Source organism: Taudactylus pleione, unplaced genomic scaffold, assembly GCF_031769625.1.
Source record: "Taudactylus pleione unplaced genomic scaffold, aTauple2 ptg001014l, whole genome shotgun sequence".
NCBI lineage: Eukaryota > Metazoa > Chordata > Amphibia > Anura > Myobatrachidae > Taudactylus > Taudactylus pleione.
This window is the reverse complement of record NW_028285415.1, coordinates 250,716-276,538: the sequence shown is the minus strand read 5'-3', so window position 1 is coordinate 276,538 and position 25,823 is coordinate 250,716. Positions and strand designations below refer to the sequence as shown.

Genomic DNA, 25,823 nt, shown 5'->3' with positions numbered 1-25,823 from the left:
TGTCATTATTACTCCTCTCTGTACTCAGTGTGGTAGAGTAACTGTGTCATTATTACTCCTCTGTGTACTCAGTGTGATAGAGTAACAGTGCCATTATTACTCCTCTGTGTACTCAGTGTGATAGAGTAACTGTCATTATTACTCCTCTGTGTATTCAGTGTGATAGAGTAACTGTGTCATTATTACTCCTCTGTGTATTCAGTGTGATAGAGTAACTGTGTCATTATTACTCCTCTCTGTACTCAGTGTGATAGAGTAACTGTGTCATTACTACTCCTCTGTGTACTCAGTGTGATAGAGTAACAGTGCCATTATTACTCCCCTCTGTACTCAGTGTGATAGAGTAACTGTGTCATTATTACTCCTCTGTGTATTCAGTGTGATAGAGTAACTGTGTCATTATTACTCCTCTCTGTACTCAGTGTTACCACAGTGTGATAGAGTAACTGTGCCATTATTACTCCTCTGTGTACTCAGTGTGATAGAGTAACTGTGCCATTATTACTCCTCTCTGTACTCAGTGTGATAGAGTAACTGTGTCATTATTACTCCTCTGTACTCAGTGTGATAGAGTAACTGTGCCATTATTACTCCTCTCTGTACTCAGTGTGATAGAGTAACTGTGTCATTATTACTCCTCTCTGTACTCAGTGTTACCACAGTGTGATAGAGTAACAGTGTCATTATTACTCCTCTCTGTACTCAGTGTGATAGAGTAACAGTGTCATTATTACTCCTCTGTGTACTCAGTGTGATAGAGTAACTGTGTCATTATTACTCCTCTCTGTACTCAGTGTGATAGAGTAACTGTGTCATTATTACTCCTCTGTGTACTCAGTGTGATAGAGTAACAGTGCCATTATTACTCCCCTCTGTACTCAGTGTTACCACAGTGTGATAGAGTAACTGTGCCATTATTACTCCTCTGTGTACTCAGTGTGATAGAGTAACAGTGCCATTATTACTCCCCTCTGTACTCAGTGTGATAGAGTAACTGTGCCATTATTACTCCTCTGTGTACTCAGTGTGATAGAGTAACTGTGTCATTATTACTCCTCTCTGTACTCAGTGTGATAGAGTAACTGTGTCATTATTACTCCTCTGTACTCAGTGTGATAGAGTAACTGTGCCATTATTACTCCTCTCTGTACTCAGTGTGATAGAGTAACTGTGTCATTATTACTCCTCTGTGTACTCAGTGTGATAGAGTAACAGTGCCATTATTACTCCTTTCTGTACTCAGTGTTACCACAGTGTGATAGAGTAACTGTGCCATTATTACTCCTCTGTGTACTCAGTGTGATAGAGTAACAGTGCCATTATTACTCCCCTCTGTACTCAGTGTGATAGAGTAACTGTGCCATTATTACTCCTCTGTGTACTCAGTGTGATAGAGTAACTGTGTCATTATTACTCCTCTCTGTACTCAGTGTGATAGAGTAACTGTGTCATTATTACTCCTCTGTGTACTCAGTGTGATAGAGTAACTGTGCCATTATTACTCCTCTCTGTACTCAGTGTGATAGAGTAACTGTGTCATTATTACTCCTCTCTGTACTCAGTGTTACCACAGTGTGATAGAGTAACTGTGCCATTATTACTCCTCTCTGTACTCAGTGTGATAGAGTAACTGTGTCATTATTACTCCTCTGTGTACTCAGTGTGATAGAGTAACAGTGTCATTATTACTCCCCTCTGTACTCAGTGTGATAGAGTAACAGTGCCATTATTACTCCCCCCTGTACTCAGTGTGATAGAGTAACAGTGCCATTATTACTCCTCTCTGTACTCAGTGTGATAGAGTAACTGTGTCATTATTACTCCTCTGTGTACTCAGTGTGATAGAGTAACAGTGTCATTATTACTCCCCTCTATACTCTGTGTTACCACAGTGTGATAGAGTAACAGTGTCATTATTACTCCTCTCTGTACTCAGTGTGATAGAGTAACTGTGTCATTATTACTCCCCTCTATACTCAGTGTTACCACAGTGTGATAGAGTAACAGTGCCATTTTTACTCCCCTCTATACTCAGTGTGATAGAGTAACTGTGTCATTATTACTCCTCTCTATGCTCAGTGTGATAGAGTAACAGTGCCATTATTACTCCCCTCTATACTCAGTGTGATAGAGTAACTGTGTCATTATTACTCCCCTCTATACTCAGTGTGATAGAGTAACTGTGTCATAATTGGCTCCCAACACAAATTAACCCTAGTGTGTATGTGTGTGCGCATGTGATAGGGAATATAGATTGTAAGCCCCACTGGGGCAGGGACAGATGTGAATGGCCAAATAATCTCTGTAAAGCGCTGCGGAATATGTGTGCGCTATATAAATAACTGGTAATAAATAAAAATTATTACTCCTCTCTGTACTCAGTGTGATAGTGTAACTGTGTCATTATTACTCCTCTGTGTACTCAGTGTGATAGAGTAACTGTGCCATTATTACTCCTCTCTGTACTCAGTGTGATAGAGTAACTGTGCCATTATTACTCCTCTCTGTACTCAGTGTGATAGAGTAACTGTGTCATTATTACTCCTCTCTGTACTCAGTGTGATAGAGTAACTGTGCCATTATTACTCCTCTGTGTACTCAGTGTGATAGAGTAACTGTGCCATTATTACTCCTCTCTGTACTCAGTGTGATAGAGTAACAGTGCCATTATTACTCCTCTCTGTACTCAGTGTGATAGAGTAACAGTGCCATTAGTACTCCTCTCTGTACTCAGTGTGATAGAGTAACTGTGTCATTATTACTCCTCTCTGTACTCAGTGTTACCACAGTGTGATAGAGTAACTGTGTCATTATTACTCCTCTCTGTACTCAGTGTGATAGAGTAACTGTGCCATTATTACTCCTCTCTGTACTCAGTGTTACCACAGTGTGATAGAGTAACTGTGCCATTATTACTCCTCTCTGTACTCAGTGTGATAGAGTAACAGTGCCATTATTACTCCCCTCTATACTCAGTGTGATAGAGTAACTGTGTCATTATTACTCCTCTCTGTACTCAGTGTGATAGAGTAACTGTGTCATTATTACTCCTCTCTGTACTCAGTGTGATAGAGTAACTGTCATTATTACTCCTCTCTGTACTCAGTGTTACCACAGTGTGATAGAGTAACAGTGCCATTATTACTCCCCTCTGTACTCAGTGTGATAGAGTAACTGTGTCATTATTACTCCTCTCTGTACTCAGTGTGATAGAGTAACTGTGCCATTATTACTCCTCTATACTCAGTGTGATAGAGTAACAGTGTCATTATTACTCCTCTCTGTACTCAGTGTGATAGAGTAACTGTGCCATTATTACTCCTCTCTGTACTCAGTGTGATAGAGTAACAGTGCCATTAGTACTCCTCTCTGTACTCAGTGTGATAGAGTAACTGTGTCATTATTACTCCTCTCTGTACTCAGTGTGATAGAGTAACTGTGTCATTATTACTCCTCTCTGTACTCAGTGTGATAGAGTAACTGTGCCATTATTACTCCTCTCTGTACTCAGTGTGATAGAGTAACTGTGCCATTATTACTCCTTTCTGTACTCAGTGTGATAGAGTAACTGTGCCATTATTACTCCTCTCTGTACTCAGTGTGATAGAGTAACAGTGCCATTATTACTCCTCTCTGTACTCAGTGTGATAGAGTAACAGTGCCATTAGTACTCCTCTCTGTACTCAGTGTGATAGAGTAACTGTGTCATTATTACTCCTCTCTGTACTCAGTGTTACCACAGTGTGATAGAGTAACTGTGTCATTATTACTCCTCTCTGTACTCAGTGTGATAGAGTAACTGTGCCATTATTACTCCTCTCTGTACTCAGTGTTACCACAGTGTGATAGAGTAACTGTGCCATTATTACTCCTCTCTGTACTCAGTGTGATAGAGTAACAGTGCCATTATTACTCCCCTCTATACTCAGTGTGATAGAGTAACTGTGTCATTATTACTCCTCTCTGTACTCAGTGTGATAGAGTAACTGTGTCATTATTACTCCTCTCTGTACTCAGTGTGATAGAGTAACTGTCATTATTACTCCTCTCTGTACTCAGTGTTACCACAGTGTGATAGAGTAACAGTGCCATTATTACTCCCCTCTGTACTCAGTGTGATAGAGTAACTGTGTCATTATTACTCCTCTCTGTACTCAGTGTGATAGAGTAACTGTGCCATTATTACTCCTCTATACTCAGTGTGATAGAGTAACAGTGTCATTATTACTCCTCTCTGTACTCAGTGTGATAGAGTAACTGTGCCATTATTACTCCTCTCTGTACTCAGTGTGATAGAGTAACAGTGCCATTAGTACTCCTCTCTGTACTCAGTGTGATAGAGTAACTGTGTCATTATTACTCCTCTCTGTACTCAGTGTGATAGAGTAACTGTGTCATTATTACTCCTCTCTGTACTCAGTGTGATAGAGTAACTGTGCCATTATTACTCCTCTCTGTACTCAGTGTGATAGAGTAACTGTGCCATTATTACTCCTTTCTGTACTCAGTGTGATAGAGTAACTGTGCCATTATTACTCCTCTGTGTACTCAGTGTGATAGAGTAACTGTGTCATTATTACTCCTCTCTGTACTCAGTGTGATAGAGTAACTGTGTCATTATTACTCCTCTGTACTCAGTGTGATAGAGTAACTGTGCCATTATTACTCCTCTCTGTACTCAGTGTGATAGAGTAACTGTGTCATTATTACTCCTCTGTGTACTCAGTGTGATAGAGTAACAGTGCCATTATTACTCCTTTCTGTACTCAGTGTTACCACAGTGTGATAGAGTAACTGTGCCATTATTACTCCTCTGTGTACTCAGTGTGATAGAGTAACAGTGCCATTATTACTCCCCTCTGTACTCAGTGTGATAGAGTAACTGTGCCATTATTACTCCTCTGTGTACTCAGTGTGATAGAGTAACTGTGTCATTATTACTCCTCTCTGTACTCAGTGTGATAGAGTAACTGTGTCATTATTACTCCCCTCTATACTCAGTGTTACCACAGTGTGATAGAGTAACAGTGCCATTTTTACTCCCCTCTATACTCAGTGTGATAGAGTAACTGTGTCATTATTACTCCTCTCTATGCTCAGTGTGATAGAGTAACAGTGCCATTATTACTCCCCTCTATACTCAGTGTGATAGAGTAACTGTGTCATTATTACTCCCCTCTATACTCAGTGTGATAGAGTAACTGTGTCATAATTGGCTCCCAACACAAATTAACCCTAGTGTGTATGTGTGTGCGCATGTGATAGGGAATATAGATTGTAAGCCCCACTGGGGCAGGGACAGATGTGAATGGCCAAATAATCTCTGTAAAGCGCTGCGGAATATGTGTGCGCTATATAAATAACTGGTAATAAATAAAAATTATTACTCCTCTCTGTACTCAGTGTGATAGTGTAACTGTGTCATTATTACTCCTCTGTGTACTCAGTGTGATAGAGTAACTGTGCCATTATTACTCCTCTCTGTACTCAGTGTGATAGAGTAACTGTGCCATTATTACTCCTCTCTGTACTCAGTGTGATAGAGTAACTGTGTCATTATTACTCCTCTCTGTACTCAGTGTGATAGAGTAACTGTGCCATTATTACTCCTCTGTGTACTCAGTGTGATAGAGTAACTGTGCCATTATTACTCCTCTCTGTACTCAGTGTGATAGAGTAACAGTGCCATTATTACTCCTCTCTGTACTCAGTGTGATAGAGTAACAGTGCCATTAGTACTCCTCTCTGTACTCAGTGTGATAGAGTAACTGTGTCATTATTACTCCTCTCTGTACTCAGTGTTACCACAGTGTGATAGAGTAACTGTGTCATTATTACTCCTCTCTGTACTCAGTGTGATAGAGTAACTGTGCCATTATTACTCCTCTCTGTACTCAGTGTTACCACAGTGTGATAGAGTAACTGTGCCATTATTACTCCTCTCTGTACTCAGTGTGATAGAGTAACAGTGCCATTATTACTCCCCTCTATACTCAGTGTGATAGAGTAACTGTGTCATTATTACTCCTCTCTGTACTCAGTGTGATAGAGTAACTGTGTCATTATTACTCCTCTCTGTACTCAGTGTGATAGAGTAACTGTCATTATTACTCCTCTCTGTACTCAGTGTTACCACAGTGTGATAGAGTAACAGTGCCATTATTACTCCCCTCTGTACTCAGTGTGATAGAGTAACTGTGTCATTATTACTCCTCTCTGTACTCAGTGTGATAGAGTAACTGTGCCATTATTACTCCTCTATACTCAGTGTGATAGAGTAACAGTGTCATTATTACTCCTCTCTGTACTCAGTGTGATAGAGTAACTGTGCCATTATTACTCCTCTCTGTACTCAGTGTGATAGAGTAACAGTGCCATTAGTACTCCTCTCTGTACTCAGTGTGATAGAGTAACTGTGTCATTATTACTCCTCTCTGTACTCAGTGTGATAGAGTAACTGTGTCATTATTACTCCTCTCTGTACTCAGTGTGATAGAGTAACTGTGCCATTATTACTCCTCTCTGTACTCAGTGTGATAGAGTAACTGTGCCATTATTACTCCTTTCTGTACTCAGTGTGATAGAGTAACTGTGTCATTATTACTCCTCTGTGTACTCAGTGTGATAGAGTAACAGTGTCATTATTACTCCCCTCTGTACTCAGTGTGATAGAGTAACAGTGCCATTATTACTCCCCCCTGTACTCAGTGTGATAGAGTAACTGTGCCATTATTACTCCTTTCTGTACTCAGTGTGATAGAGTAACAGTGTCATTATTACTCCTCTCTGTACTCAGTGTGATAGAGTAACTGTGCCATTATTACTCCTCTCTGTACTCAGTGTGATAGAGTAACTGTGTCATTATTACTCCTCTGTGTATTCAGTGTGATAGAGTAACAGTGTCATTATTACTCCTCTGTGTACTCAGTGTGATAGAGTAACTGTGTCATTATTACTCCTCTGTGTACTCAGTGTGATAGAGTAACAGTGCCATTATTACTCCTCTCTGTACTCAGTGTGATAGAGTAACAGTGCCATTATTACTCCTCTCTGTACTCAGTGTGATAGAGTAACTGTGCCATTATTACTCCTTTCTGTACTCAGTGTGATAGAGTAACTGTGTCATTATTACTCCTCTGTGTACTCAGTGTGATAGAGTAACAGTGTCATTATTACTCCTCTGTGTACTCAGTGTGATAGAGTAACTGTGTCATTATTACTCCTCTGTGTACTCAGTGTGATAGAGTAACAGTGCCATTATTACTCCTCTGTGTACTCAGTGTGATAGAGTAACTGTGCCATTATTACTCCTCTCTGTACTCAGTGTGATAGAGTAACAGTGCCATTATTACTCCTCTGTGTACTCAGTGTGATAGAGTAACTGTGTCATTATTACTCCTCTGTGTACTCAGTGTGATAGAGTAACAGTGCCATTATTACTCCTCTGTGTACTCAGTGTGATAGAGTAACTGTGTCATTATTACTCCTCTGTGTATTCAGTGTGATAGAGTAACAGTGTCATTATTACTCCCCTCTGTACTCAGTGTGATAGAGTAACAGTGTCATTATTACTCCTCTCTGTACTCAGTGTGATAGAGTAACAGTGCCATTATTACTCCCCTCTGTACTCAGTGTGATAGAGTAACAGTGTCATTATTACTCCTCTGTGTACTCAGTGTGATAGAGTAACTGTGTCATTATTACTCCTCTCTGTACTCAGTGTGATAGAGTAACTGTGCCATTATTACTCCTCTGTGTATTCAGTGTGATAGAGTAACTGTGTCATTATTACTCCTCTGTGTACTCAGTGTGATAGAGTAACTGTGTCATTATTACTCCTCTGTGTATTCAGTGTGATAGAGTAACTGTGTCATTATTACTCCTCTGTGTATTCAGTGTGATAGAGTAACTGTGTCATTATTACTCTCTGTACTCAGTGTGATAGAGTAACAGTGCCATTATTACTCCTCTGTGTACTCAGTGTGATAGAGTAACTGTGTCATTATTACTCCTCTCTGTACTCAGTGTGGTAGAGTAACTGTGTCATTATTACTCCTCTGTGTACTCAGTGTGATAGAGTAACAGTGCCATTATTACTCCTCTGTGTACTCAGTGTGATAGAGTAACTGTGTCATTATTACTCCTCTGTGTATTCAGTGTGATAGAGTAACTGTGTCATTATTACTCCTCTGTGTATTCAGTGTGATAGAGTAACTGTGTCATTATTACTCCTCTCTGTACTCAGTGTGATAGAGTAACTGTGTCATTACTACTCCTCTGTGTACTCAGTGTGATAGAGTAACAGTGCCATTATTACTCCCCTCTGTACTCAGTGTGATAGAGTAACAGTGCCATTATTACTCCTCTGTGTATTCAGTGTGATAGAGTAACTGTGTCATTATTACTCCTCTGTGTATTCAGTGTGATAGAGTAACTGTGTCATTATTACTCCTCTCTGTACTCAGTGTTACCACAGTGTGATAGAGTAACTGTGCCATTATTACTCCTCTGTGTACTCAGTGTGATAGAGTAACTGTGCCATTATTACTCCTCTCTGTACTCAGTGTGATAGAGTAACTGTGTCATTATTACTCCTCTGTACTCAGTGTGATAGAGTAACTGTGCCATTATTACTCCTCTCTGTACTCAGTGTGATAGAGTAACTGTGTCATTATTACTCCTCTCTGTACTCAGTGTTACCACAGTGTGATAGAGTAACAGTGTCATTATTACTCCTCTCTGTACTCAGTGTGATAGAGTAACAGTGTCATTATTACTCCTCTGTGTACTCAGTGTGATAGAGTAACTGTGTCATTATTACTCCTCTCTGTACTCAGTGTGATAGAGTAACTGTGTCATTATTACTCCTCTGTGTACTCAGTGTGATAGAGTAACAGTGCCATTATTACTCCTTTCTGTACTCAGTGTTACCACAGTGTGATAGAGTAACTGTGCCATTATTACTCCTCTGTGTACTCAGTGTGATAGAGTAACAGTGCCATTATTACTCCCCTCTGTACTCAGTGTGATAGAGTAACTGTGCCATTATTACTCCTCTGTGTACTCAGTGTGATAGAGTAACTGTGTCATTATTACTCCTCTCTGTACTCAGTGTGATAGAGTAACTGTGTCATTATTACTCCTCTGTACTCAGTGTGATAGAGTAACTGTGCCATTATTACTCCTCTCTGTACTCAGTGTGATAGAGTAACTGTGTCATTATTACTCCTCTCTGTACTCAGTGTTACCACAGTGTGATAGAGTAACAGTGTCATTATTACTCCTCTCTGTACTCAGTGTGATAGAGTAACAGTGTCATTATTACTCCTCTGTGTACTCAGTGTGATAGAGTAACTGTGTCATTATTACTCCTCTCTGTACTCAGTGTGATAGAGTAACTGTGTCATTATTACTCCTCTGTGTACTCAGTGTGATAGAGTAACTGTGCCATTATTACTCCTCTCTGTACTCAGTGTGATAGAGTAACTGTGTCATTATTACTCCTCTCTGTACTCAGTGTTACCACAGTGTGATAGAGTAACTGTGCCATTATTACTCCTCTCTGTACTCAGTGTGATAGAGTAACTGTGTCATTATTACTCCTCTGTGTACTCAGTGTGATAGAGTAACAGTGTCATTATTACTCCCCTCTGTACTCAGTGTGATAGAGTAACAGTACCATTATTGCTCCCCCCTGTACTCAGTGTGATAGAGTAACAGTGCCATTATTACTCCTCTCTGTACTCAGTGTGATAGAGTAACTGTGTCATTATTACTCCTCTGTGTACTCAGTGTGATAGAGTAACAGTGTCATTATTACTCCCCTCTATACTCTGTGTTACCACAGTGTGATAGAGTAACAGTGTCATTATTACTCCTCTCTGTACTCAGTGTGATAGAGTAACTGTGTCATTATTACTCCCCTCTATACTCAGTGTTACCACAGTGTGATAGAGTAACAGTGCCATTTTTACTCCCCTCTATACTCAGTGTGATAGAGTAACTGTGTCATTATTACTCCTCTCTATGCTCAGTGTGATAGAGTAACAGTGCCATTATTACTCCCCTCTATACTCAGTGTGATAGAGTAACTGTGTCATTATTACTCCCCTCTATACTCAGTGTGATAGAGTAACTGTGTCATAATTGGCTCCCAACACAAATTAACCCTAGTGTGTATGTGTGTGCGCATGTGATAGGGAATATAGATTGTAAGCCCCACTGGGGCAGGGACAGATGTGAATGGCCAAATAATCTCTGTAAAGCGCTGCGGAATATGTGTGCGCTATATAAATAACTGGTAATAAATAAAAATTATTACTCCTCTCTGTACTCAGTGTGATAGAGTAACTGTGCCATTATTACTCCTCTGTGTACTCAGTGTGATAGAGTAACTGTGCCATTATTACTCCTCTCTGTACTCAGTGTGATAGAGTAACTGTGCCATTATTACTCCTCTCTGTACTCAGTGTGATAGAGTAACTGTGTCATTATTACTCCTCTCTGTACTCAGTGTGATAGAGTAACTGTGCCATTATTACTCCTCTGTGTACTCAGTGTGATAGAGTAACTGTGCCATTATTACTCCTCTCTGTACTCAGTGTGATAGAGTAACAGTGCCATTATTACTCCTCTCTGTACTCAGTGTGATAGAGTAACAGTGCCATTAGTACTCCTCTCTGTACTCAGTGTGATAGAGTAACTGTGTCATTATTACTCCTCTCTGTACTCAGTGTTACCACAGTGTGATAGAGTAACTGTGTCATTATTACTCCTCTCTGTACTCAGTGTGATAGAGTAACTGTGCCATTATTACTCCTCTCTGTACTCAGTGTTACCACAGTGTGATAGAGTAACTGTGCCATTATTACTCCTCTCTGTACTCAGTGTGATAGAGTAACAGTGCCATTATTACTCCCCTCTATACTCAGTGTGATAGAGTAACTGTGTCATTATTACTCCTCTCTGTACTCAGTGTGATAGAGTAACTGTGTCATTATTACTCCTCTCTGTACTCAGTGTGATAGAGTAACTGTCATTATTACTCCTCTCTGTACTCAGTGTTACCACAGTGTGATAGAGTAACAGTGCCATTATTACTCCCCTCTGTACTCAGTGTGATAGAGTAACTGTGTCATTATTACTCCTCTCTGTACTCAGTGTGATAGAGTAACTGTGCCATTATTACTCCTCTCTATACTCAGTGTGATAGAGTAACAGTGTCATTATTACTCCTCTCTGTACTCAGTGTGATAGAGTAACTGTGCCATTATTACTCCTCTCTGTACTCAGTGTGATAGAGTAACAGTGCCATTAGTACTCCTCTCTGTACTCAGTGTGATAGAGTAACTGTGTCATTATTACTCCTCTCTGTACTCAGTGTGATAGAGTAACTGTGTCATTATTACTCCTCTCTGTACTCAGTGTGATAGAGTAACTGTGCCATTATTACTCCTCTCTGTACTCAGTGTGATAGAGTAACTGTGCCATTATTACTCCTTTCTGTACTCAGTGTGATAGAGTAACTGTGTCATTATTACTCCTCTGTGTACTCAGTGTGATAGAGTAACAGTGTCATTATTACTCCTCTGTGTACTCAGTGTGATAGAGTAACTGTGTCATTATTACTCCTCTGTGTACTCAGTGTGATAGAGTAACAGTGCCATTATTACTCCTCTCTGTACTCAGTGTGATAGAGTAACTGTGCCATTATTACTCCTCTGTGTACTCAGTGTGATAGAGTAACTGTGCCATTATTACTCCTCTGTGTACTCAGTGTGATAGAGTAACTGTGCCATTATTACTCCTCTGTGTACTCAGTGTGATAGAGTAACTGTGTCATTATTACTCCTCTGTGTACTCAGTGTGATAGAGTAACAGTGCCATTATTACTCCTCTGTGTACTCAGTGTGATAGAGTAACAGTGCCATTATTACTCCTCTGTGTACTCAGTGTGATAGAGTAACAGTGCCATTATTACTCCTCTGTGTACTCAGTGTGATAGAGTAACTGTGTCATTATTACTCCTCTGTGTACTCAGTGTGATAGAGTAACAGTGCCATTATTACTCCTCTGTGTACTCAGTGTGATAGAGTAACTGTGTCATTATTACTCCTCTGTGTATTCAGTGTGATAGAGTAACAGTGTCATTATTACTCCCCTCTGTACTCAGTGTGATAGAGTAACAGTGTCATTATTACTCCTCTCTGTACTCAGTGTGATAGAGTAACAGTGCCATTATTACTCCCCTCTGTACTCAGTGTGATAGAGTAACAGTGTCATTATTACTCCTCTGTGTACTCAGTGTGATAGAGTAACTGTGTCATTATTACTCCTCTCTGTACTCAGTGTGATAGAGTAACTGTGCCATTATTACTCCTCTGTGTATTCAGTGTGATAGAGTAACTGTGTCATTATTACTCCTCTGTGTACTCAGTGTGATAGAGTAACTGTGTCATTATTACTCCTCTGTGTATTCAGTGTGATAGAGTAACTGTGTCATTATTACTCCTCTGTGTATTCAGTGTGATAGAGTAACTGTGTCATTATTACTCCTCTCTGTACTCAGTGTGATAGAGTAACAGTGCCATTATTACTCCTCTGTGTACTCAGTGTGATAGAGTAACTGTGTCATTATTACTCCTCTCTGTACTCAGTGTGGTAGAGTAACTGTGTCATTATTACTCCTCTGTGTACTCAGTGTGATAGAGTAACAGTGCCATTATTACTCCTCTGTGTACTCAGTGTGATAGAGTAACTGTGTCATTATTACTCCTCTGTGTATTCAGTGTGATAGAGTAACTGTGTCATTATTACTCCTCTGTGTATTCAGTGTGATAGAGTAACTGTGTCATTATTACTCCTCTCTGTACTCAGTGTGATAGAGTAACTGTGTCATTACTACTCCTCTGTGTACTCAGTGTGATAGAGTAACAGTGCCATTATTACTCCCCTCTGTACTCAGTGTGATAGAGTAACTGTGTCATTATTACTCCTCTGTGTATTCAGTGTGATAGAGTAACTGTGTCATTATTACTCCTCTCTGTACTCAGTGTTACCACAGTGTGATAGAGTAACTGTGCCATTATTACTCCTCTGTGTACTCAGTGTGATAGAGTAACTGTGCCATTATTACTCCTCTCTGTACTCAGTGTGATAGAGTAACTGTGTCATTATTACTCCTCTGTACTCAGTGTGATAGAGTAACTGTGCCATTATTACTCCTCTCTGTACTCAGTGTGATAGAGTAACTGTGTCATTATTACTCCTCTCTGTACTCAGTGTTACCACAGTGTGATAGAGTAACAGTGTCATTATTACTCCTCTCTGTACTCAGTGTGATAGAGTAACAGTGTCATTATTACTCCTCTGTGTACTCAGTGTGATAGAGTAACTGTGTCATTATTACTCCTCTCTGTACTCAGTGTGATAGAGTAACTGTGTCATTATTACTCCTCTGTGTACTCAGTGTGATAGAGTAACAGTGCCATTATTACTCCTTTCTGTACTCAGTGTTACCACAGTGTGATAGAGTAACTGTGCCATTATTACTCCTCTGTGTACTCAGTGTGATAGAGTAACAGTGCCATTATTACTCCCCTCTGTACTCAGTGTGATAGAGTAACTGTGCCATTATTACTCCTCTGTGTACTCAGTGTGATAGAGTAACTGTGTCATTATTACTCCTCTCTGTACTCAGTGTGATAGAGTAACTGTGTCATTATTACTCCTCTGTACTCAGTGTGATAGAGTAACTGTGCCATTATTACTCCTCTCTGTACTCAGTGTGATAGAGTAACTGTGTCATTATTACTCCTCTCTGTACTCAGTGTTACCACAGTGTGATAGAGTAACAGTGTCATTATTACTCCTCTCTGTACTCAGTGTGATAGAGTAACAGTGTCATTATTACTCCTCTGTGTACTCAGTGTGATAGAGTAACTGTGTCATTATTACTCCTCTCTGTACTCAGTGTGATAGAGTAACTGTGTCATTATTACTCCTCTGTGTACTCAGTGTGATAGAGTAACTGTGCCATTATTACTCCTCTCTGTACTCAGTGTGATAGAGTAACTGTGTCATTATTACTCCTCTCTGTACTCAGTGTTACCACAGTGTGATAGAGTAACTGTGCCATTATTACTCCTCTCTGTACTCTGTGTGATAGAGTAACTGTGTCATTATTACTCCTCTGTGTACTCAGTGTGATAGAGTAACAGTGTCATTATTACTCCCCTCTGTACTCAGTGTGATAGAGTAACAGTACCATTATTACTCCCCCCTGTACTCAGTGTGATAGAGTAACAGTGCCATTATTACTCCTCTCTGTACTCAGTGTGATAGAGTAACTGTGTCATTATTACTCCTCTGTGTACTCAGTGTGATAGAGTAACAGTGTCATTATTACTCCCCTCTATACTCTGTGTTACCACAGTGTGATAGAGTAACAGTGTCATTATTACTCCTCTCTGTACTCAGTGTGATAGAGTAACTGTGTCATTATTACTCCCCTCTATACTCAGTGTTACCACAGTGTGATAGAGTAACAGTGCCATTTTTACTCCCCTCTATACTCAGTGTGATAGAGTAACTGTGTCATTATTACTCCTCTCTATGCTCAGTGTGATAGAGTAACAGTGCCATTATTACTCCCCTCTATACTCAGTGTGATAGAGTAACTGTGTCATTATTACTCCCCTCTATACTCAGTGTGATAGAGTAACTGTGTCATAATTGGCTCCCAACACAAATTAACCCTAGTGTGTATGTGTGTGCGCATGTGATAGGGAATATAGATTGTAAGCCCCACTGGGGCAGGGACAGATGTGAATGGCCAAATAATCTCTGTAAAGCGCTGCGGAATATGTGTGCGCTATATAAATAACTGGTAATAAATAAAAATTATTACTCCTCTCTGTACTCAGTGTGATAGAGTAACTGTGCCATTATTACTCCTCTGTGTACTCAGTGTGATAGAGTAACTGTGCCATTATTACTCCTCTCTGTACTCAGTGTGATAGAGTAACTGTGCCATTATTACTCCTCTCTGTACTCAGTGTGATAGAGTAACTGTGTCATTATTACTCCTCTCTGTACTCAGTGTGATAGAGTAACTGTGCCATTATTACTCCTCTGTGTACTCAGTGTGATAGAGTAACTGTGCCATTATTACTCCTCTCTGTACTCAGTGTGATAGAGTAACAGTGCCATTATTACTCCTCTCTGTACTCAGTGTGATAGAGTAACAGTGCCATTAGTACTCCTCTCTGTACTCAGTGTGATAGAGTAACTGTGTCATTATTACTCCTCTCTGTACTCAGTGTTACCACAGTGTGATAGAGTAACTGTGTCATTATTACTCCTCTCTGTACTCAGTGTGATAGAGTAACTGTGCCATTATTACTCCTCTCTGTACTCAGTGTTACCACAGTGTGATAGAGTAACTGTGCCATTATTACTCCTCTCTGTACTCAGTGTGATAGAGTAACAGTGCCATTATTACTCCCCTCTATACTCAGTGTGATAGAGTAACTGTGTCATTATTACTCCTCTCTGTACTCAGTGTGATAGAGTAACTGTGTCATTATTACTCCTCTCTGTACTCAGTGTGATAGAGTAACTGTCATTATTACTCCTCTCTGTACTCAGTGTTACCACAGTGTGATAGAGTAACAGTGCCATTATTACTCCCCTCTGTACTCAGTGTGATAGAGTAACTGTGTCATTATTACTCCTCTCTGTACTCAGTGTGATAGAGTAACTGTGCCATTATTACTCCTCTCTATACTCAGTGTGATAGAGTAACAGTGTCATTATTACTCCTCTCTGTACTCAGTGTGATAGAGTAACTGTGCCATTATTACTCCTCTCTGTACTCAGTGTGATAGAGTAACAGTGCCATTAGTACTCCTCTCTGTACTCAGTGTGATAGAGTAACTGTGTCATTATTACTCCTCTCTGTACTCAGTGTGATAGAGTAACTGTGTCATTATTACTCCTCTCTGTACTCAGTGTGATAGAGTAACAGTGCCATTATTACTCCCCCCTGTACTCAGTGTGATAGAGTAACAGTGCCATTATTACTCCTCTCTGTACTCAGTGTGATAGAGTAACTGTGTCATTATTACTCCTCTGTGTACTCAGTGTGATAGAGTAACTGTGTCATTATTACTCCTCTCTGTACTCAGTGTGATAGAGTAACAGTGCCATTATTACTCCTCTCTGTACTCAGTGTGATAGAGTAACAGTGTCATTATTACTCCTCTCTGTACTCAGTGTGATAGAGTAACTGTGCCATTATTACTCCTCTCTGTACTCAGTGTGATAGAGTAACAGTGCCATTAGTACTCCTCTCTGTACTCAGTGTGATAGAGTAACTGTGTCATTATTACTCCTCTCTGTACTCAGTGTGATAGAGTAACTGTGTCATTATTACTCCTCTCTGTACTCAGTGTGATAGAGTAACAGTGCCATTATTACTCCCCCCTGTACTCAGTGTGATAGAGTAACAGTGCCATTATTACTCCTCTCTGTACTCAGTGTGATAGAGTAACTGTGTCATTATTACTCCTCTGTGTACTCAGTGTGATAGAGTAACTGTGTCATTATTACTCCTCTCTGTACTCAGTGTTACCACAGTGTGATAGAGTAACTGTGTCATTATTACTCCTCTCTGTACTCAGTGTGATAGAGTAACTGTGCCATTATTACTCCTCTCTGTACTCAGTGTTACCACAGTGTGATAGAGTAACTGTGCCATTATTACTCCTCTCTGTACTCAGTGTGATAGAGTAACAGTGCCATTATTACTCCCCTCTATACTCAATGTGATAGAGTAACTGTGTCATTATTACTCCCCTCTATACTCAGTGTGATAGAGTAACTGTGTCATTATTACTCCTCTCTGTACTCAGTGTGATAGAGTAACTGTGTCATTATTACTCCTCTCTGTACTCAGTGTGATAGAGTAACTGTGTCATTATTACTCCTCTCTGTACTCAGTGTGATAGAGTAACTGTCATTATTACTCCTCTCTGTACTCAGTGTGATAGAGTAACTGTGCCATTATTACTCCTCTCTGTACTCAGTGTGATAGAGTAACTGTGCCATTATTACTCCTCTCTGTACTCCGTGTGATAGAGTAACTGTGCCATTATTACTCCTCTCTATACTCAGTGTGATAGAGTAACAGTGTCATTATTACTCCCCTCTATACTCAGTGTGATAGAGTAACAGTGCCATTATTACTCCCATCTATACTCAGTGTGATAGAGTAACAGTGCCATTTTCTACTTCAGGGTCCATAGGGGGTCCACAGGGTTGACCTTGGGGTTATAGCTGCAACAGGATCCATGGGCACCACACAGTTAAGCTTTTAGCTCCCAGGATGCACTTGGGTCCTCCTCTATACCCCGCCCCCGAGCCACAGGCACCTCAGTGTAAGCTGGTGCCCGGGCGGAGTCGGTCACCGCGCAGGGGGGCTGCAGGAGCAGCCCCCAGAAGCTTTTTTATTTATTTATTTATTTTAGTTTCTTTTACTACAGACGGCAGCGAAGGTCTGTCTGTACAGACGCCCACGCTGCCGCTCTGATCCCCGACTGGCGCCGCGACGCCAGTACTGATCTAGGGATCGCGGCGGGAGGGCAGAGTCCGTACTAGCCGGACTCTGTCTACCTCCCAGGACTGCTGCCGGAGTCGCCGGGGATGCAGGTGAGCCGCGCGTCGCTGGCTAGCGGCGGCGCGCAGAATGCCTTAAATGCAGTCCTTTAGCCTCCGGTCCTGGGGACAGACCGGAGGCTGCTGGCCCCCCCCATAACCCGTGGGACCACTAGACCACCAGGGATAAAGGGGCAAGCGGGAAGCCAGCATCCCTGGGGTTATGGCCAGCCAGGGGAGGAAGCCTTCCCTGTCAGCGGCTCCTCCCCTCAGCTCAGCGCGCCTTTCAGCACGCAGTCTGGCGTCGCTGAGCTGCAGACTCTTCGGCCACTCCTCCTCTGAGGTCTCCAGCGGCCATTTTCTCACAGTGGCAGCGCAGATCTCTCAGGGAGCATGCGGACCGGTCCCCCTGTGTACCTCTCCCCTGATTAAGGACAGCGTACACAGCACTATAGCCCTCCCAGACACTGAATCTGGGCAGGTTGATTGTAGTGTAAAGGTGCAGTGAGTATTACTTCTGCATGGTATACTGACCTCACTTATATAGATCACGTATTTGTGAGGTCCGTCACATACAGTTGTGTGCTACTCAGTGCCATATTGTGGGCTGTTGTTCAGCACACCGGTGAGTGCGTTTTACTTCTACCCTGGTGCCAGATATATAATATATTCTGTCATGTCAGACGAGGAGGTTGAGCGCTCAGTGGCTCCGGTGTTGGCCTCCTGCGGACGCTGTTCTGCAGGAGTGGATAGGGAGGATTTGTCACAGGAGGGTCTGTGTAGTCGGTGCCAGGTGGCTCCTGGCCCATCCAGACCTTCTCTGACGCAGGAACCACCGTGGGCGATGTTTTCTCAAGTGCTGGTGTCTATTGCGGACCGTCTATCGGTCCCGACTGCTCTCCCTACTAGGGCGTTACCCCAGCCGACCATCCCCCATTCCCCGGGTGTCCCGCAGTTATTGCGGAGTCCTCCTGGGTCTCAGTCGGTGGGTCCCTATGCGGGGTTGCCTATGTATATACAGGCTTCCCCTGTGCCACAGCAGCCTGTGGTACCTTTTCAGGCCCCTATGGTGACTCCTCCACCCTGGGTGGATGTGCTCTCCAACTCAGTACAAAATTTGGCGGCCGCTTCCTCGGTTTTTCTGTCAATGTTGCAGACTGACATGCCTTCTAGGGTTTCAAAACGCTCACTCATGGCACGGGCTGCTCAGGTATCGGACTCAGAGGGTTCCTCAGGTGATGGGGAGGTCCCTGATGACACTGACTCGGACGCCTCGGTCCAGGAAATGGATACCAAGTCGTCCATTAATGTGCGAGCACTGGTTAGGGCAGTGCGAGCTATTCTTCTTATAGAGGATGAGGCACCGGTTCCTAAGTCGAAGTTTCCTAGTTTCAAAAAAACTAGGGTGGCTTCTGCGGTGTTTCCCCTGTCGGATCAGTTGACGGATCATATGGCGGTAGCTTGGCAGGCGCCCAGTAAGAGATTTCTTCCTCAGAAGCGGTTGGCTTCTAATTATCCCTTCCCTGAGGCACATTGTAAAAAATGGGAAACTCCACCGGCGGTGGATTCCCATGTCACCCGTTTAACTCGGGGCGCTACTTTACCATTAGCGTCGATATCCTCGCTGAAGGATCCCACGGACAGGAAAGTTGAGACTTGTTTAAAGTCTATTTATTCCCTCTCCGGGGCGGTGGCCCGACCGTCCATGGCCATCTCCTGGGTGGCCAAGGCCATTGAGGAGTGGGCCAATGCATTGGAAGATACCTTCTCGGATGACGCTCCGGATGTCCAGCGGGCGTTGTTGGGACAGATGAGGGACGCTGCTTCTTACATTGGAGAAGCTTCTTTAGATGCTAGTCTGCTGACTTCGCGGGTATCGGCTGCAGCGGTGTCTGCCCGCCGATCCTTATGGTTGCGGTCCTGGAGAGTGGACTCTGATTCAAAGAAGGGCCTGGAGGCCTTACCTTTCAATGGGGAATTACTATTTGGTCCGGACTTGGACAAAATTGTGGATACCCTGCCTAAATCCAAGTCAGCCTTCCTCCCTTCGGCGGCACTGCCTGCTAAGGTTCGGAGTTCGGCTTTTCGTTCCTTTCGGGTTCAGGGGAAGGCGAAAGGTCAGTCCTTCCCGAGACAATCTGCGAGTAAGACTGCCTCTAAGCCCAAGAAGCAAGCCTGGAGTGCACGGCGCCCTTCTTCCAAGCAGGAAGATAAACCTGCGGCCTGATGGGACGGGCCTCCCTCTGGGGGACCTCAGAGTGGGAGGCCGACTTCTTCTATTTGCCCAGTGCTGGCACAATACCACCACGGATGCCTGGGTTCGAGAAGTGGTCTCGCAGGGGTACGCCCTGTCTTTTCGGTACAGACCCCCCCACCAGTTTTTCTGCACGAGTCCTTCTCAGGACAAGACCAAGGCGTTACGGATTCAGGAGGCTATAGAGTCCTTGCTGAAAGCAGGGGTCATTGTTCCCGTTCCTCAATCACAACGAGGGACGGGGTATTATTCGTCTCTGTTTCTGGTGCAGAAACCCAATGGTTCTCATCGCCCTATCCTCAACTTGAAGTCTCTGAACAAATTCCTCAGGGTTCCCAAGTTCAGGATGGAGACGTTACGTTCCATCATTCTGGCGATGGAACCGGGGGATTACATGGTGTCCCTGGATATCCAGGACGCCTACCTCCATGTTTTCCGATAGCACCTTCGCACCAGCGGTATCTGAGGTTCGCTATCCTTCAACACCACTATCAGTTCCGGGCACTACCCTTTGGTCTCTCCACGGCGCCGAGGGTGTTCACGAAGATTATGGCGGTCATGGCCGCACATCTTCGGAACCAGAATGTACGGCTGCTGCCGTATCTGGACGACCTCCTGTTGCTGGCGAGCTCCCCAGAGGTACTGCTTCAACATCTCCACCTGACGATCGCTTGCCTGCAAGCACACGGGTGGTTGATAAATTGGAAAAAGTCCTCCCTGATTCCATCACAGCGGATGGTTCATTTGGGAGCCCTGCTGGATTCGCGTCAGCAAAGGATCTTCCTGACTCCGGAGAAGGTCGCCTCCCTACAGCTGCGGATACGCAGTTGCCTGAGCAGTTGCCGCCTGTCGGTCCATTCGGCTATGAGAGTTCTGGGGTCCATGGTGTCGACATTCGACATGGTGGAATTTGCCCAGTTCCATTCCCGGCCCCTGCAGGGGCTGATTCTATCGGAATGGAACGGGTTACCTCACCGGATCCGCTCTCAGGTGCTGGTGTTGTCTCCGGACGTTCGGCAATCTTTGGCTTGGTGGCTTCAGACAGCTCATCTGGTCGAGGGGCGCCCCTTTTGGATCCCGGACTGGGTCCTGCTCACAACGGATGCCAGTCTCCGGGGTTGGGGGGCAGTGACCGGCTCATTGTCTCTCCAGGGTCGTTGGTCTGCGGAAGGAACTCTTCTTCCCATCAACATCCTGGAACTGAGGGCTGTATACAGGGCCCTGCAGTCGTCCGGCCCCGCTCTTCACGGAAGGGCGGTACAGGTGCAGTCCGACAACGCCACCACGGTGGCGTATATCAACCACCAAGGAGGAACTCGCAGTCGGGCAGCGATGTCGGAGGTGTCTCGCATCCTGACTTGGGCGGAGGGTCACATTCCAGCAATCTCGGCGGTCTTCATCCCTGGAGTCCTCAATTGGGAAGCGGACTTCCTCAGCCGTCACGACGTGCATCCCGGGGAATGGTCGCTTCACCCAGAGGTGTTTCAGCTACTCGTGGACAGGTGGGGACTGCCGGAGCTGGACTTGATGGCCTCCCGTCACAATCACAAGTTGCCCGTTTACGGGTCAAGGACAAGAGACGCAGGCGCAAGTCTGGTGGACGCGCTGTCGGTGCAATGGACGTTTCACCTGGCGTATCTGTTTCCTCCGATATCCCTACTTCCTCGGGTTCTGCGGAAATTCAAGCAAGACGGCGGCACGCTAGTGCTGGTAGCTCCGGCGTGGCCCAGACGTCCTTGGTACTCCGATCTCAGGAGCCTCTCCATCGACGCTCCGTACCTTCTTCCTCAGCGTCGGGACCTGTTGTCTCAAGGGCCCTGTCTTTACCCGGATCTGGGTCGGCTGTCTTTGACGGCGTGGCTCTTGAGACAGCCGTCTTGAGGTCTCGGGGCTTCTCCAGTTCGGTTATTGGTACCATGTTCCGGGCACGCAAGCCTGCTTCAGCACGGATTTATCACAGGGTGTGGCACACTTACTTTCAGTGGTGTGAGTCCAGAAATTATGATCCTCAGGTGTTCCGAGTTTCTAGGGTCTTTCCGCCTTGTCTGCGTGGTTTCAACGGCGGATTGCAATGCTGCCGGACGTTCACACCTTTTTCCAAGGTGTTCTCAGGATCCAGCCTCCCTTTGTGCCTCCTGTGGCTCCTTGGGACTTGGCGGTGGTTCTACGGGTCCTGCAGGGTCCTCCGTTTGAGCCTCTTGAGTCGGTGGAGCTCAAGTGGCTGACATTTAAGACCGTTTTTCTCCTGGCAATTGCTTCGGCCAGGAGGGTGTCTGAATTGGGGTCGCTTTCCTGTCGCCCTCCTTTCCTGATTTTTCACCAGGACAGAGCGGTGCTCCGCACTCGTCCTGAGTTTTTGCCCAAAGTGGTCTCGAAGTTCCACATTAATCAGGAACTTGTTGTGCCAGCTTTTCAGTCCCCTGATATTTCAGCTGGTGAGACTTCCTTAGATGTGGTCCGGGCGCTTAGAATCTATGTGGACCGGACGGCTTCGGTTAGGAAGTCTGATTCCTTGTTTATCCTCTTTGGTTTTCACAAGAGGGGTTGGCCTGCCAACAAACAAACGTTAGCCCGTTGGCTTTGTTCCGTTATTTGTGAGGCTTATGCACAGGAGAGTTTACCTGTGCCAGCCTCTGTTAAGGCTCATTCCACTCGTTCTGTGGGTCCCTCTTGGGCTGCTAGACGTGGCGCTTCTGCTGTTCAGCTGTGTAAGGCGGCCACTTGGTCTTCTATTCAAACGTTTTTGAGGTTCTATGCGTTTGACACCTTCGCCTCTCAGGATGCATCCTTTGGGCGCCGGGTGCTCCTTTCAGCACAGGAGCGTCCCCGCCCTTAGTTGAACTGCTTTGGGACATCCCCAAGGTCAACCCTGTGGACCCCCTATGGACCCTGAAGTAGAAAACAAGAGATATGGTAAGAACTTACCTTTGTTATCTCTGTTTCTACGAAGTCCATAGGGTCCACAGGGCGCCCGCCCTGACGCACCTGGCTTCAAATGGGCTGTGTGGCTGGTCACCGGTTTTCCGTCTCCCATTGCTGTGAGTATGGTTTCTTGTGTGTTCCAGTCTTCCTTCTCTCTGTTCCATATTCTCCTCCGGCCTAGGCTGCTTACCAACTGAGGTGCCTGTGGCTCGGGGGCGGGGTATAGAGGAGGACCCAAGTGCATCCTGGGAGCTAAAACCTTAACTGTGTGGTGCCCATGGATCCTGTTCCAGCTATAACCCCAAGGTCAACCCTGTGGACCCTATGGACTTCGTAGAAACAGAGATAACAAAGGTAAGTTCTTACCATATCTCTTGTTATTACTCCCTTCTATACTCAGTGTGATAGAGTAACTGTGTCATTATTACTCCCCTCTGTACTCAGTGTGATAGAGTAACAGTGCCATTATTACTCCTCTCTGTACTCAGTGTGATAGAGTAACAGTGTCATTATTACTCCTCTCTGTACTCAGTGTGATAGAGTAACTGTGCCATTATTACTCCTCTCTGTACTCAGTGTGATAGAGTAACTGTGCCATTATTACTCCTCTCTGTACTCAGTGTGATAGAGTAACTGTGCCATTATTACTCCTCTCTGTACTCAGTGTGATAGAGTAACTGTGCCATTATTACTCCTCTCTGTACTCAGTGTGATAGAGTAACAGTGTCATTATTACTCCCCTCTATACTCTGTGTTACCACAGTGTGATAGAGTAATGGTGCGTACACACTGGGCGATAAAGTGGACGACTGAACGATAACGTTACCGTTCAGTCGTCCACTTTATCGTCCATTTTTAACCCCAAAACGATGAACGATAACGACAACGCGCGGTCCCGCGGGTCGTTCGTCATCATCGTTCATCGGGCTGACATGCAGGCTAACCTGACGATCTCGTCAGGTTGCTGCATGTTGGGGAATGGGGGAGAGAGCCCGGCGCTGACCGATATCGTTAATGATATCATTCAGCGGCTGTGCTCAATGTCATGAACGATATTGAGCACAGCCTGCCGGGGACACACTACACTATATCGCTCAGGGAGCATATTGTGTAGTGTGTACGCACCATAACAGTGTCATTATTACTTCCCTCTGTACTCAGTGTTACCACAGTATGATAGAGTAACTGTCATTTGTATATTGTTCCTTATATTCATTTTACTGAAGGATGGAGAAATATCATGTTCTAGAACTGATCGGAGAAGGTTCCTTTGGAAGAGTCTATAAGGGAAGAAGAAAGCTCAGTGGAGAGGTATAATACCTGGGGAGGAGATTACACCATGGTGCTATTACATTACATTACATGTACATACACAGATGGGTAACTGCCTTGTGTTTCCTTATTTATGTATAGTAATAATGTATAATACCTGGGGAGGAGATTACACCATTGTGCAGTTACATTACATTACATGTACATACACAGATTGGTAACGTCACATTACATGTACATACACAGATGGGTAACGTCACATTACATGTACATACACAGATGGGTAACGTCACATTACATGTACATACACAGATGGGTAACGTCACATTACATGTACATACACAGATGGGTAACTGCCTTGTGTTTCCTTATTTATGTATAGTAATAATGTATAATACCTGGGGAGGAGATTACACCATGGTGCAGTTCCATAACATTACATGAACATACACAGATGGGTAACGTCTCATTACATGTATATACACAGATGGGTAACGTCTCATTACATGTACATGCACAGATGGGTAACGTCTCATTGCATGTACATGTACAGATGGGTAACGTCTCATTACATGCACAGACGGGTAACGTCTCATTACATGTACATGCACAGACGGGTAACGTCTCATTACATGTACATGCACAGACTGGTAACGTCTCATTACATGTACATGCACAGACGGGTAACGTCTCATTACATGTACATGCACAGACGGGTAACGTCTCATTACATGTACATGCACAGACGGGTAACGTCTCATTACATGTACATGCACAGACGGGTAACGTCTCATTACATGTACATGCACAGACGGGTAACATTACATGTACATACACAGACGGGTAACGTCTCATTGCATGTACATGCACAGACGGGTAACGTCTCATTGCATGTACATGCACAGACGGGTAACGTCTCATTGCATGTACATGCACAGATGGGTAACGTCTCATTGCATGTACATGCACAGACGGGTAACGTCTCATTGCATGTACATGCACAGACGGGTAACGTCTCATTGCATGTACATGCACAGACGGGTAACGTCTCATTGCATGTACATGCACAGACGGGTAACGTCTCATTGCATGTACATGTACAGACGGGTAACGTCTCATTGCATGTACATGTACAGACGGGTAACGTCTCATTACATGTACATGTACAGACGGGTAACGTCTCATTACATGTACATGCACAGACGGGTAACGTCTCATTACATGTACATGCACAGATCTCATTACATGTACATGCACAGACGGGTAACGTCACATTACATGTACATGTACAGACGGGTAACGTCTCATTACATGTACATGCACAGACGGGTAACGTCTCATTACATGTACATGCACAGATCTCATTACATGTACATGCACAGACGGGTAACGTCACATTACATGTACATACACAGACGGGTAACGTCTCATTACATGTACATGCACAGACGGGTAACGTCTCATTACATGTACATGCACAGACGGGTAACGTCTCATTACATGTACAAGCAGGCACATTACATACATTTAGACCTTGCTCTTGGTGTACCTGTGTAATGGGCTCTTGTCATGTGGGTTTTATTAAACCATTGTCATGAATGGGATGATAATTCCTGTAAATGGGATCTATGCCTGACTTACATCATAGATTACCTCTTTATAGTGGCTAAATGTCCGCTGCTGTGATAATAGGGAGACCTGAGCACCATGATATAATACT

General features: G+C 43.9%; 1 protein-coding gene across 6 annotated transcripts in view; it reads left to right on the top strand.

Annotated features, from left to right (window-relative positions):
• Positions 1-25,823, top strand: part of STK36 (serine/threonine kinase 36) — a 203,616-nt gene that overhangs the window by 97,419 nt on the left and 80,374 nt on the right. For all 6 annotated transcript variants that reach the window (XM_088461082.1, XM_088461081.1, XM_088461080.1 and 3 more), the window contains exon 2: positions 24,058-24,142. In XM_088461082.1, coding sequence (XP_088317208.1) covers positions 24,058-24,142 — 85 coding nt within the window. The remainder of the gene's footprint in view (positions 1-24,057; positions 24,143-25,823) is intronic.